Genomic DNA, 13,722 nt, shown 5'->3' with positions numbered 1-13,722 from the left:
GAAGAGAACCCGGGAGTCCTGACTCCCAGTACCCCACCCTGTAACCTACCAGACCATACTCCCTTCTGAAAGCCAGGGATAGAGCCCAGGAGTCCTGGCTCCCAAGCCCCCTGCTCTAACCACTGGACCCCTCTCCCCTTGCAGGGCCAGGGAATGGAACCCAGGAGTCCTACCTAGACCCCCTCCCCAAAGGCAAGGCCCGTGGCCTGTGGAAAGGCACCGGCTGGCTGAGCTCCCCTGGGGAAGGAGGGCTGTGGGAAGGAGAGGCCGTGGCTCACCCAGCTGTCCAGGCGGGTGGGAACGCCCTGGAGGGGAGAAATGTCCTTCTAGGTTGATTTTGCAGGGCTCAGTTCGTCCCGCTCTCTCTGGAGCGGCTCCACTGGGTGTGCCGGGCTCAGGGAAGGTGTCAGGAAACAGGGCAGATCCCCCCAACCGGTGGTGCTCTCATAGAATCATAGAATCATAGAATATCAGGGTTGGAAGGGACCCCAGAAGGTCATCTAGTCCAACCCCCTGCTCAAAGCAGGACCAATTCCCAGTTAAATCATCCCAGCCAGGGCTTTGTCAAGCCTGACCTTAAAAACCTCTAAGGAAGGAGATTCTACCACCTCCCTAGGTAACGCATTCCAGTGTTTCACCACCCTCTTAGTGAAAAAGTTTTTCCTAATATCCAATCTAAACCTCTGTGAACTCCTGGATCGCTGCCCCCGTCTTTTCAGGTGTCCCCAGACGGTCCCCAGGGATCCCAGCTTTGCATTCGGTTCCGGTCCGTGTAACGGTCTAGCCAGCCCAGAGAGGCAGGGTTTCCTCAATCCATCCATACAGCTTCTTCTCCCAGAGAACAAGGTGGCAGGGCCCCCACCCACGTGGGCTGTGCCTTCGATTGGGGGAGGGAGGAACGCGGCGGTCAGCACACGCGATGGCCCCTGCCTTTGGGGTCAGCACTTTTCTGGTGCTAAAGTTCTTCGTTAGCATCCCTACGCCATTCTCAAGGTTCCTTCTCCACTCTGAACTCTAGGGTACAGATGTGGGGACCTGCATGAAAACCTCCTAAGCTTACCTTCACCAGCTTAGGTTAAAACTTCCCCAAGGTACAAATTAATTTTACCCTTTCCCTTGGATTTCTACTGCCACCACCAAACTTTATCTGTGTTTACTGGGAAACGTAGTTTGGACACGTCTTTCCCCAAAAACCTCCCAACCCTTGCACCCCACTTCCTGGGGAAGGTTTGGTAAAAATCCTCACCAGTTTGCATAGGTGACCACAGACCCAAACCCTTGGATCTTAGAAAGATGAAAAAGCATTAAGTTTTCTTACAAGAAGACTTTTAATAGAAGTAAAGGAATCACCTCTGTAAAATCAGGATGGTAGATACCTTACAGAGTAATTACATTCAAAACATAGAGATTCCCTCTAGGCAAAACCTTAAGTTACAAAAAAGACACACAGACGGGAATAGTCATTCTATTCATCACAGTTCTTTTGTCAGCCAATTAAAGAAATCATAATCTAACATATACCTAGCTAGATTACTTACTAAAAGTACGAAGACTCCATTCCTTTTCTATCCCCGGCAAAAGCAGCATACAGACAGAGCCAGACCCTTTGTTTTTCTCCCTCCTCCTAGCTTTTGAAAGTATCTTGTCTCCTCATTGGTCGTTTTGGTCAGATGCCAGCGAGGTTACCGTTAGCTTCTTAACCCTTTACAGGTGAGAGGATTTTTCCTCTGGCCAGGAGGGATTTTAAAGGGGTTTACCCTTCCCTTTATATTTATGACACGTCCCCCAAATCTCAGCTAGGGTGAAATGGTGGCTAGGATTTCTTCCTGGAGCTCTAGGAAAAACAGAGTTAATAAGACACATGCACCTCTAAATATACTACCAAGTACATAAAGACTAACAATCTTTTCCACATCTCAAGGACGGTTTTAACCAGTTGATTGTGGGAAACTTTCACGGGAGAGTGCATCAGCCACTTTGTGAGAAGCTCCTGAGATGTGTTGGATGTCGAAATCAAAATCTTGGAGAGCTAAACTCCACCGAAGAAGTGTTTTGTTATTTCCCGTAGCAGTATGAAGCCACTGTAGTGCAGCATGGTCGGTTTGCAGGTGTAAACGCCGTCCCCAAACGTATGGGCGTAGCTTTTCCAGGACGTAGACAATGGCGAAACATTCTTTTTCACTGACTGACCAGTTGTTTTCCCTCTCAGACAGTTTTTTGCTGAGAAACACTACAGGGTGGAATTCTTGATCAGGTCCTTTCTGCATTAAAACTGCTCCCACACCATGCTCGGACGCATCTGTGGTTACTAGGAACGGTTTGTCAAAGTCTGGGGCCCTTAGTACAGGGTCAGACATGAGTGTCGCTTTAAGCTGGTGAAAGGTCTCCTGACACTTTTTGGTCCACTGAACAGCATTTGGCGGTTTCTTTTTGGTTAGGTCTCTCAGTGGGGCGGCGATTTGGTACAAATCGTCTGTAATAACCAGCCAAGCCTAAGAAGGATTGAACCTGTTTCTTTGACTTTGGGACAGGCCACTTTTGGATCGCATCCACTTTGGCTTGTAGGGCGCTGACAGTTCCTTGACCCACCTGGTGTCCAAGGTAAGTCACTCTGTTTAGGCCTATTTGACACTTCTTGACCTTAACAGTTAGTCCTGCCTCCCTTATGCGCTCAAGGACTTTTTGTAGATGTTCCAGGTGTTCTGCCCAGGAATCTAAAAATATGGCCACATCGTCAAGGTAGGCGACTGCATATTCTCCTAATCCCGCAAGGAGACCATCTACAAGTCTTTGGAAGGTGGCGGGTGCATTCCGCAGCCCGAAAGGGAGGACATTAAATTCATACAGCCCGAGATGTGCGATGAAGGCTGACCTTTCCTTGGTGGATTCATCTAGCGGTACCTGCCAGTACCCCTTGGTTAAGTCCAAGGTAGAGATGAATTGGGCCCGCCCCAGTTCATCTGTGCGTGGCATTGGATAGTTTTCTGGGTGAGTTACAGCATTCAGTTTATGGTAGTCCACACAAAAACGTATCTTCCCATCTGGTTTGGGAACTAGAACCACTGGAGATGCCCATGCACTCTGTAACATATCCTGGATCTCCCGGTCTTTAGCAGTTTTAGCTTGAGGAGACACCCGGTAAGGTTGGACTTTAATTGGGTGAGCATTACCTGTGTCAATGGAGTGGTATGCCCGTTCAGTCAGTCCTGGGGTGGATGAGATCGTCGGCGCATAGCTTGTGCACAGCTCCTTGGTCTGCTGTCACTGCATACGCCCAAGGGTCATGGAGAGGTTCACCTCTTCCACACCACCAACAGTTTTCCCTTTGTAATAGACACCTTCAGGCCACTCAGCGTCGTCTCCTCCCTGGGCTGGAAACTGACAAACCTTTAATTCTCTGGAAAAAAGGGCTTTAAAGAATTAATATGGTACACCTTAGGCTTTTGGTTGGAGGTGGGGAATGCTATGAGGTAATTAACAGCTCCCAGGAGCTCCTGGACCATGAATGGCCCTTCCCACGATGCTTCCATTTTATGGGCCTGGAGCGCCTTTAAGACCATGAGCTGGTCCCCTACTTTGAAGGAACGCTCTCTGGCATGTTTATCATACCAGGCTTTTTGCTCTTTTTGAGCATCCTGTAAGTTTTCTTAAGCAAGGGCTAAAGAGGTTCGGAGGGTGTTTTGTAGGTTGGTTACAAAGTCCAGAATGTTAGTTCCTGCAGAAGGTGTAAATCCCTCCCATTGCTGCTTCACCGACTGTAATGGCCCCTTAACCTCACAGCCATATACAAGTTCAAATGGGGAAAACCCTAAACTGGGATGTGGTACAGCTCTGTAGGCAAACAGCAACTGCTGCAACACTAGGTCCCGATCGTTGGAGTGTTCATTTACGAATTTACGTATCATGGCCCCCAAAGACCCATTAAACTTCTCCACCATGCCGTTTGTTTGATGGTGGTAAGGAGTGGCAACCAAATGATTTACCCCATGAGCTTCCAAGAGGTTTTCCATAGTTCCTGCCAGGAAATTAGTCCCTGCACCTGTGAGGATGTCGGAGGGCCAACCTACCCTGGCAAAAATGTCTGCTAGTGCCTGGCACACACTTTTAGCCCTGGGGTTGCTTAGAGCTCCTGCTTCCGGCCATCGGGTGGCAAAATCCATGAAAGTCAGTCAGTACTGCTTCCCTCTGGATCTCAGAAAAGGACCCAGAATATCCACAGCTACTCACTGAAATGGAACTTCAATGATGGGGAGTGGTTGGAGAGGGGCTTTGACCTGGTCTTGGGGTTTTCCCACTCTTTGGCATCCTTCACAAGACCGGACATAGGTAGAAACATCCTTGCCCATTCCCTCCCAGTGGAATGGCCCCCCAAAAACGGTCTTTGGTCCTGTTCAGCCCAGCATGGCCACTAGGGTGATCGTGGGCTAAGCTCAAGAGCTTGGCCCGGTATTTAGTTGGAACTACCAACTGTCTCTGAGGATGCCAGTCTTCCTGGTGTCCACCAGAAGAGTTTCTTTGTATAAAAGTCCTCTTTCTACAACAAACCTGGATCGATTAGAAGAGCTGAGAGGCGATGCGTTGCTCCGTGCCACTGTCCAAGCTCTCTGGAGGCTTTCATCCGCTTCCTGTTCGGTCTTGAACTGTTCCCTTGATGCTGGAGACATCAGTTCCTCATTGGATTGTGGACCTATGCTTGGTCCCTCTGGAAGCAATGTAGGGGATGGGGCTGTTTCCGTTGACTGTGAACCGCTCTCCGCTGGGACACTATGTTGGGGTTCAGGCTCTGGCTGAGCCTCTTGTGTAGCGTTATGGGCTGCTGCTGGTTCAGGTTCGGTGGGGCCCTCTGGTGTTGAGGTTGCAAGTACTGGATTCAGTGCTGGCAATGGGTCTGGTGCTGGTTGTTCCTCTGGTTCTGGTTCTGGGACTGGTTCCGTCTGGGTCTCTGGGACTGGATCCACTAGTGCTGTTGCAGACATTGGCCTGGGGTCCAGGTCCATCACCTCTGACCGGCTCCTGATAGAAGTTTCCTGAACAGAGCTATGCCTCACGGCTCGTTTAGCCTGGCTGCGGGTGACCATTCCCACCCTCTTGGCCCACTTCAGATGATTGGCCAAGTCTTCCCCCAACAGCATGGGGATGGGATATTCATCATAGACTGCAAATGTCCACATTCCTGACCAGCCCTGGTACTAGACAGGCAATTTGGCTGTAGGCAAATTGAAAGAGTGGGACTTGAAAGGTTGAATTGTCACTTGGATCTCTGGGTTGATTAAATTGGGGTCCACCAATTAAGCATGGATAGCTGACACTTGTGCTCTGGTGTCCCTCCACTCGGCGACCTTCTTTCCGCCCACATTCACAGTTTTCCTCCACTCCAAGGGTATCTGGGCCTGTGGATCTTTGGTTTGATTCCGGTGCAATGAACTGTAATCTGTTGGGGTTCTTGGGGCAGTTGGCCTTTACATGCCCCAGCTCGTTACATTTAAAACATCGTCCAGCTGACGGGTCACTGGGGTGAGGTGGGTTGCGGGAGAACGGGGTGGTGGGACGATAAGGTGTCTGGAGGGTTCTTTGGGAGGCAGTTGGGGCCTTGGGCGGCCCCTGGCAATAGGGTGTGGTCTGGGGTTGTCCCTTCTGGTCTCCGCTCCAACTGCGACCAGTTTTCTTCTTCTCTGCCACCTCTACCCATCTGTTTCTAATCTCTCCTGCCTCGATTACAGTTTTGGGCTTCCCATCTAGGATGTATCTTTCTACTTCCTCAGGAACACCCTCTAAGAATTGTTCCATTTGCATTAGGAAGGGCAAATTTACTGGAGATTCAACACTTGCTCCTGATATCCAGGCATCCCAGTGTTTCACAATGTGGTAGGCATGTCGGGTAAATGACACGTCTGGTTATCACCTTAGGGCTCTGAACCTCCGACGAGAATGCTTGGGTGTTATCCCCATTCTGACTATCGCCTTGGATTTAAACAGTTCATACTCGTTCATGTGTTCTTTAGGCATTTCAGCCGCCACCTCAGCTAATTGTCCACTGAGCTGCGGCCTCAGCTCTACCATGTATTGGTCTGTAGGGATGCTGTACCCAAGGCAGGCCCTTTTGAAGTTTTCTAAGAAGGCCTCGGTATCATCGCCTGCCTTGTAGGTGGGGAACTTTCTGGGATGGGAAGTGCTACCTGGAGAAGGATTGCTAGGGTTTGTTGGTATATTCTGCTGAGTCTTTACCTTCTCCATCTCCAGTTCATGCTTCCTCTCTTTTTCCTTCTCCTCCTCCACATGCTTCCTTGCCTCCATTTCCCTCCTGTGGGCAACCTCCTGTACCTCCTTCTCCAGCCGCATGAGTTCTATCTGTCTTTCATGTTCCTTTTGTTTTTCCTCAGCCTGAAATCTGGCTAATTCCAGCGTTTCTTGAGCCGTGGATTCTGTCATCCGAACCTCTCTGTTTTTAACTAACTTTACAGCCGAGGTTTGGAAATAAACAAACAAACAAAACTTGGCTGTAAAATTTTGCTGTGCTGGAATAGGATACCTATTCTCTGATAGTGATTGTCAGCCTACAGAAAAAGACAATTCCCTTTGTCTCTGCTCTGGCCCCAAATCAAAGCAAAAAACCTCCAACTACTTGGAAACCTGCTTATCAGCAGCCCCAAAGGAAAAAAAAATGTGTTCAAATCTGTGCTCCTTCGAAAAAAAAATCAAAATCCTAAAAAAAAAACCCCTATTCACAAAGATAATCCCCTTTTGTCTCTGCTCTGGCCCCAAAGCGGAGAAAAAACTAGTTGCTTTCAGGTTTCAGAGTAACAGCCGTGTTAGTCTGTATTCGCAAAAAGAAAAGGAGGACTTGTGTGCTCTAATAAATTGGTTAGTCTCTAAGGTGCCACAAGTCCTCCTTTTCTAGTTGCTTTCAGTTGGACCTCCTTTCCAGCAGCCCCAAAGGAAAAAAAAATTCCTTTTTAAAATCCGTTTTGCTGGTTCAAAAAAATCTCAAATTGATCTCAAAATGATTTCAGGTTAATCCCACCACTCTGCCACCATGTCAAGGTTGCTTCCCCACTCTGAACTCTAGGGTACAGATGTGGGGACCTGCATGAAAATCTCCTAAGCTTACTTTCCCCAAGGTACAAATTAATTTTGTCCTTTGCCCCTAGATTTCTACTGCCACCACCAAACTTTAGCTGGGTTTACTGGGAAACATAGTTTGGACACGTCTTTCCCCCCAAATCCTCCCAATCCTTGCCCCCCACTTCCTGGGGAAGGTTTGGTAAAAATCCTCACCAATTTGCATAGGTGACCACAGACCCAAACCCTGGGATCTTAGAACAATGAAAAAGCATTGAGTTTCCTTACAAGAAGACTTTTAATAGAAGTAGAAAAGAATCACCTCTGTAAAATTAGGGTGGCAAATACTTTACAGGGGAATTAGATTCAAAACAGAGAGAATCCCTCCAGGCAAAACCTTAAGTTACAAAAAGACACACAGACAGGAATATCCATTCTATTCAGCACAGCTATTTTCTCAGCCATTTAAAGAAATCATAATCTAACACATACCTAGCTAGATTACTTACTAAGTTCTAAGAGTCCATTCCTGTTCTGTCCCCAGCAAAAGCATCACACAGACAGACACAGACCCTTTGTTTTTTCTCTTTCCTCCCAGCTTTTGAAAGCATCTTATCTCCTCATTGGTCATTTTGGTCAGGTGCCAGCGAGGTTACCTTTAGCTTCTTAACCCTTTACAGGTGAGAGGATTTTTTCCTCTGGACAGGAGGGATTATAAAGGAGTTTACCCTTCCCTTTCTATTTATGACAACAGGTGAAAGTGTTTTTTCCACTGGCCATGGGGGATTTTATAGCACCGGGGACAGAAAGGTGGTTCCCCTTCTCTTTATATTTATGACAGGTCCTTTCTTATGTTATTCTAAAAATACATAAGTGTTACGGCCACATTGTGACTGACAAATAGCTTCCTTTCTCAGTTCCACCATGTAATTATAAAATAACTCCACTGGGATATAAATATTGCTCTTACAGTTCAGTGGATAGTACATAGAGCTGCACAAACAAGTCATTGTGTCAGGAAATTTTAGCTCGTACTGACTTCACTAGTGCTTTATATCTGGCCTGTTGTAAAATGAGGCAAACATCAAGATAAGCTGATGTACCCCCTGGAAGACCTGTGTGTACCCCTGGAGTACACGGACCCCTGGCTGAGAACCACAGATCTCCACTAACGCACAAGGGAATTGGCCTCAAGACACATTGGCATCACCTGATCAGCCAAAGTCACATGCAGGGTTGTGAAATCTCCCATCTCCGGGTCCACCAGGATGTCATGGGGCAGCCCCAGCCGATCCCCCAGGGGGCAGGTATTTGCCATCCTGCCGGATAAAACCACAGCCAGATGCTTCCTCACTGTTCTGTCACTGCAGCTAACATCCAGGCACCATGTGGGTTGCTCTGCCCCTCTGCCTGCTGTCCGCTCTCCTGGCCACAGGTGAGTCCCGTCCGTCCCCGGGCACAGGGAGCCGGGTGGTGGGGTCGGGAATTCACTTGGGGAAAGTGCTGCTGTCGATGGTGGATTCTAGGGTCAGGATGGAATTTGTGGGTAAAACCAGCAAGAGGAAAACCCGGAGCCACGTCCCCCGGCTGACTCGGGGAGAGCAGGGATTGGAGTCTGGGACTCCCACAGCGCACACTAGGGGCCTGGCCAGCGGGTCTGAGTCCGTCTGTGCTTCCTTCTTCTCATTCCTCCTCCAGCTCTCGCCCGAGCTTGGGGTCATCCCGATGAGGAGCAGCACCCCCGTCCACATGTCGTCCTGCCTAGAAATGTTCCCCTGCCTGTCAGCGCTGAGATTCCTGCCAGGACTCCTGGCTTCATTCCCCGGGTTTGAAAGGGGAATGGGGGTGCAAAGGGGGGGGGGCTGGGAGCCAGGACTTGTGGGCTCATTCCCCAGCTGTAGAAGCGGGCTGGGGTGTAGTGAGTTTGAGCAGAGATGGCTGCAAATCAGGACTCCCGGGTTCTGTCCGTGGCTCTGAAAGAGGTGTGGGATCTCGTGGGTTTGAGCGGGCTGGGAGTCAGGAGTGAGGACTTCTCAGCTGTCTTCTTGGTTCTAACCCTGAATTGAACACATCTTTTTTCTACCTCAGTTTCCATATTTCTTTGATAGGGATAATATAACTTTGCAACCATCTAGGGACATAAAAGGGCAGGGGAAGGTGTTCTGAGGTTTAATTGATGTTTCCACATGAAAGCTCTAAAAAAACCAAAGTGGGAAAATCAATGTTTCTTTCTTTCTTTCTTTCTTTCTTTCTTTCTTTCTTTCTTTCTTAAAACTACCTTATGCTCACGTAATGAATTTAAAGGCCCCCACGCTCTGGAGAGGAAAGAGTTTATGCTCTTGGGATCGCTGGCTGGAGACGAACAGCCATCAATCCAAAGGCTTAACAAGCGTCAATTGTATTCTGAAGAAGAGAATTGGCAGGATCAGCGATGAAAAGTGGGCTGAAGTCAAGTGTGGCTGAGCTGACGTAACTCTGAGAGGCAGAGGCCTGGAGCAGAGAGTGACGGCGGGGTGTGTGCGTGTGTGAGAAAGGTTGACCGCAAAGCCAGGCAGAAACCCCTCTTCAGAGCAGCCGAATTCTTGTTTTCTGTCTACACAGACGTGTGGGGTTTGTTCGCAGGCACAAGCTGCACCCCAGATAGCCACGTCAGCAGGTGAAAATGTATTGTAGCCACAGACACTCAGGCAGCAAACAGACTTGTCTGTGGTTTTGAGTAAGATACAAATGACCAGCTAGCAAGATGCCTTTCCCCATCCGGAGAGTTAAATGGAACTGGGCAGAACTGCTGCAAAAGCAGGTGGCATTTCTCCAAGATCTGCCTGCCCACACGTTCAGTGAGAAGGCATTGGTGGTAACAACTCCCACAGCGCCACCTCTTGGTTCCTGGTGGTATTTCACCCACGGGCACTGCCTGGGTGGGGTGGGGAGCCGGGGTTTGTACTGAGAAGGGATTTTTCCAACCTCCAGGGAGCGCTCTGCAATGCGAGGTGTGTGTGTCCGAAGAGCAATCGTGCTCCGGCCCCCTGCAGCCCTGCGCCCCCTCGGAAGGGACCTGCGTCACTGTCGTGGCAAGGTTCAGGCCGGGTGAGTGAAAGAAGATTCCTATTAAGTATAGACACCATTGTCCTCCTGAAGCCAGGGGTCGAACCCAGGAGTCCTGGCTCCCAGCCCCTCCCCCTACTCTAACCAATAGACTCCGCTCCTTTCCAGGAGCAGGGACTGCTCAGTCTGGAAAGATAATATCATAGACGTGGGATGGGATGAGATGGGGAATTGCAGTGGGCGGCTGTGGGGCCTGGATCAGACAGAAGAGAGGATTTTATCAGGGGTGGGGAGATGAGATTAGTTGGGGGTGGGGTGGATGGAACAAAAGGGGAGGATGGAGCAGCTGGGGGTCCATTGGGGAGCTCAGAGGTGATGCTCTGTTTCTCTTCCACAGAGGGATCCTTGTCCTACACGGCTAAATCGTGCCTAGAGCCCAAGAACTGTGAGCCTGGTCCCTTCTCGGTCACCTACGCGCACAATGTCACTGTGCGGGCGAACATCGCCTGCTGTGACACCGACGGCTGCAATGCCGGGGCCATCCCAGGTGTGTGTCGGCTGCAAACCTAGAGCCCTGCTCCAGCCACACCTGCCTGGAGAGAACCCAGGAGTCCTGGCTCCCAACCCCACCCCCCACCTCTAACCGCTGGACCCCACTCCCCTCCTACAACTGGGGACAGAACCCAGGAGTCCTGGCTCCCAGCCCCCCTGCTTTAACCACTAGACCCCACTCCCTTCCCCGAGCTGGGATCGAGCCCAGCGTGTGGTGACTCCCCACCCCTGGCTGACTGTGTGTGTCTGACTGTTCTCAGTGCCAACTGTGAGCTCCATCCCGAACGGCCGGCAGTGCCCATCGTGCTTCACACTGTGGACAGGAAGCTGTAAGGACAACGAGCCCTTGGCTTGCACTGGTGCCGAGGACCATTGTGTTGAGGAATCTGGGATATTTCAACTGGGTAAGTCCTCCAGATGCGGGAGGGGTCTGAACACAGAGCACGAGGTGCAGCCCAGGTGTCCTGGCTCAGTCCCAGGGCCCCTTGCTCTGACCCACTAGACTCCACTCCCCTGGCAGAGTTGCAGAGAGAACTCTGGATTCCTTCTTGCCGAGATGCCAAAGGAGCACCCAAGGAGGATAAGGCCACTGCGGAGAAACTAAATGAATTCTGTGCATCGGTCTTCACAGCTGAGGATGGGAGGGAGATTCCCAAACCTGAGCCATTCTTTTGTGGTGACAAATCTGAGGAACTGTCCCAGATTGAGGAGACATTACAGGAGGTTTTGCAACAAATTGATACATTAAACAGTAATAAGTCACCAGGATCAGATGGGATTCGCCCAGGTGTTCGGAAAGAACTGAAATGTCAAATTACAGAACTACTAACTGTGGTTTGTAACCTACCATTTAAATCAGCTTCTGTCCCAAATGGCTGGAGGATGGCTAATGACACACCAATTTTCTAAAAAGGGCTCCAGAGATGATCCCAGCAACTACAGGCCAATAAGTCTGACTTCAGTACAGGGCAAACTCATTGAAACTATAGGAAAGAAGAGAACTGTCAGCCACACAGATGAACATAATTTGTTGGGGAAGGGTCAATATGGTTTCCGTAAAGGGAAATCATGCCTCACCAATCTACTAGAATTCTCTGAAAGGTTCAACAAGCCTGTGGCAAGGGGGATCCCGTGGATATAGTGTACTTAGATTTTCAGAAAGCCTTTGAAAAGCTCCCTCACCAAAGGCTCTTAAGCAAAGTGAGCTGTCATGCGATAAAATCCTCTCATGGCTCAGTAACTGGTTAAAAGATAGGGAAAAAAGGTTAGGAAGAAATGGTCAGTTTTCAGAACAGAGAGACGTAAATAGTGGGAGTCCCCCAGGGATCTGCACTTGGCCCAGTGCTATTCACCATATTCCAAAATGTTCTGGAAAAAGGGGTAAATAGTGAGGTGGCAAAATTTGCAGAAGATACAAACCTACTCAAGATAGTTAAGTCCAAAGCAGACAGCGAAGTGGTACTAAAGGATCGCTCAGAACTGGGAGACTGGGCAACAATACGGGAGATGAAATTCAAGGTTGATAAATGCAAAGTAATGCACATGGGCAAACGTAATCCCAAGTAGACATACACAATGATGGGTCGAATTTACCACTCAAGAAAGATCTTGGAGTCATTGCGGAGAGTTCTCTGAAATCATCCACCCCATGTGCAGCTGCGGTGAAGAAAGCGAGCAGAATGCTGGGAGTCATTAAGTAAAAGACAGAGAATAAGACAGACAATAGCATGTTGCCTCTGTATAAATCCATGGGACGCCCACAGCTTGAACACTGCGTGCGGATGTGGTCGCCCCATCTCAAAAAAGAGATATTGGAATTGGAAAAGCTTCAGAAAAGCCCAACCAAAATGATGTGGGGGATGGAACGGCTGCCACATGAGGAGAGATTAATAAGAGTGGGACTTTTCAACCTGGAAAAGAGACGGCTAAGGGGGGATATGATTGAGGTCTAGAGAAGGTTGAAGGGTGTGGAGGAAGTATATAAGGAAGTGTTATTTACTCCTCCTAACATAAGAACGAGGGGTCACCAGAGGCAGCAGATTTAAAACAAATAAAAGGAAGTACTGCTTCACACAACACACAGTCAACCTGTGGAACTCATTGCTGGGGGAAGTTGTGAAGGTGCAGACTATAACAGGGTTCAAACAGGAACTAGAGAAGTTCCTGGAGGACAGGTCCATCTGTGGCTACAGCCAGGATGGGCAGGGATGGTGGCCCTAGCCTCTGTTTGCCAGGAGCTGGGAATGGGCGACAGGGTATGGATCACTGGATGATTCCCTGTTCTGTTCCTTCCCTCTGGGGCACCTGGCATTGGCCAGAGGATACTGGGCTAGATGGACCTTTGGTGTGACCCAGGGGGGCCGTTCCTCTGTTATGTTCTCACGTAGTTAAAGCCCCCTGCTCAGAGCACTAGACTCCTATGCCTGCAGAGCCTGGTGCAGTCCTGCTGGGAGGGGAGTGTGTGAGAGATCTCTTCGGGGTCGGGGGGGGGGGAATGTGGGAGCCCCCGATCACGTCTGTCTCCCCCCGTCCAGCTGGCATCACCCTGAGGAGGGCTGCGGTTGGATGTGCCTCCCCTGGCGCCTGTGTGAAGAGAGCGGGAGAGAAGAAATACGCCCGGGGCGCGCTGGAGTGGCTCTTCCAGGCCAAGTGCTACCCAGTTCCCAGGGCCGGGGGAGGCATCGGGAAGCCCTGAGCCCTGCCCTGGCGTCCTCCCCTTCTGCTGCGTGCTGGGCTGCAGTGAACCTCCCTTCAGCAGCCTCCGGCTGCTGCTTCTCTTTGGGGGGGATTGCGGGTTCCTTTTGTGCATTGGCTGAATAAAGCAAGCTGTGGGGAAAGCAGCCCCCTCACTCCTTGTCCCCTGACCGTCCCGTACCAGGCCCCCCCCCCGCCCCTATCTGTGCACAAGTGATGCTGGCAGGAAGAGAACCCGGGAGTCCTGACTCCCAGTACCCCACCCTGTAACCCACCAGACCCCACTCCCTTCTGAAAGGCAGGGATAGAGCCCAGGAGTCCTGGCTCCCAAGCCCCCTGCTCTAACCACTGGACCCCTCTCCCCTTGCAGGG

At 50.2% G+C, this 13,722-nt stretch overlaps 1 protein-coding gene across 1 annotated transcript; it reads left to right on the top strand.

Moving 5' to 3' along the window:
* The first annotated feature begins 8,445 nt into the window (after positions 1-8,445).
* LOC140904830 (phospholipase A2 inhibitor and Ly6/PLAUR domain-containing protein-like) lies at positions 8,446-13,351 on the top strand. The gene is made up of 4 exons (XM_073327158.1): positions 8,446-8,494; positions 10,502-10,651; positions 10,917-11,060; positions 13,191-13,351. Exons 1-4 carry the CDS (start codon positions 8,446-8,448, stop codon positions 13,349-13,351), a joined length of 504 nt encoding a protein of 167 aa, XP_073183259.1.
* Positions 13,352-13,722: the final 371 nt, after the last annotated feature.

This window comes from Lepidochelys kempii, unplaced genomic scaffold (assembly GCF_965140265.1).
Source record: "Lepidochelys kempii isolate rLepKem1 unplaced genomic scaffold, rLepKem1.hap2 scaffold_83, whole genome shotgun sequence".
Classification (NCBI taxonomy): Eukaryota; Metazoa; Chordata; order Testudines; family Cheloniidae; genus Lepidochelys; species Lepidochelys kempii.
Note: the sequence above shows the minus strand (reverse complement) of the source record. Positions and strands in the feature narration are given on the sequence as shown.

Coding starts and splice junctions, on each gene's coding strand:
- LOC140904830 (XM_073327158.1), top strand. CDS start 8,446: ATGTGGGTTGCTCTGCCCCTCTGCCTGCTGTCCGCTCTCCTGGCCACA. Junction 10,652..10,916: donor CAATGCCGGGGCCATCCCAG/GTGTGTGTCGGC, acceptor GACTGTTCTCAG/TGCCAACTGTGAGCTCCATC. Junction 11,061..13,190: donor ATCTGGGATATTTCAACTGG/GTAAGTCCTCCA, acceptor CCCCCCGTCCAG/CTGGCATCACCCTGAGGAGG.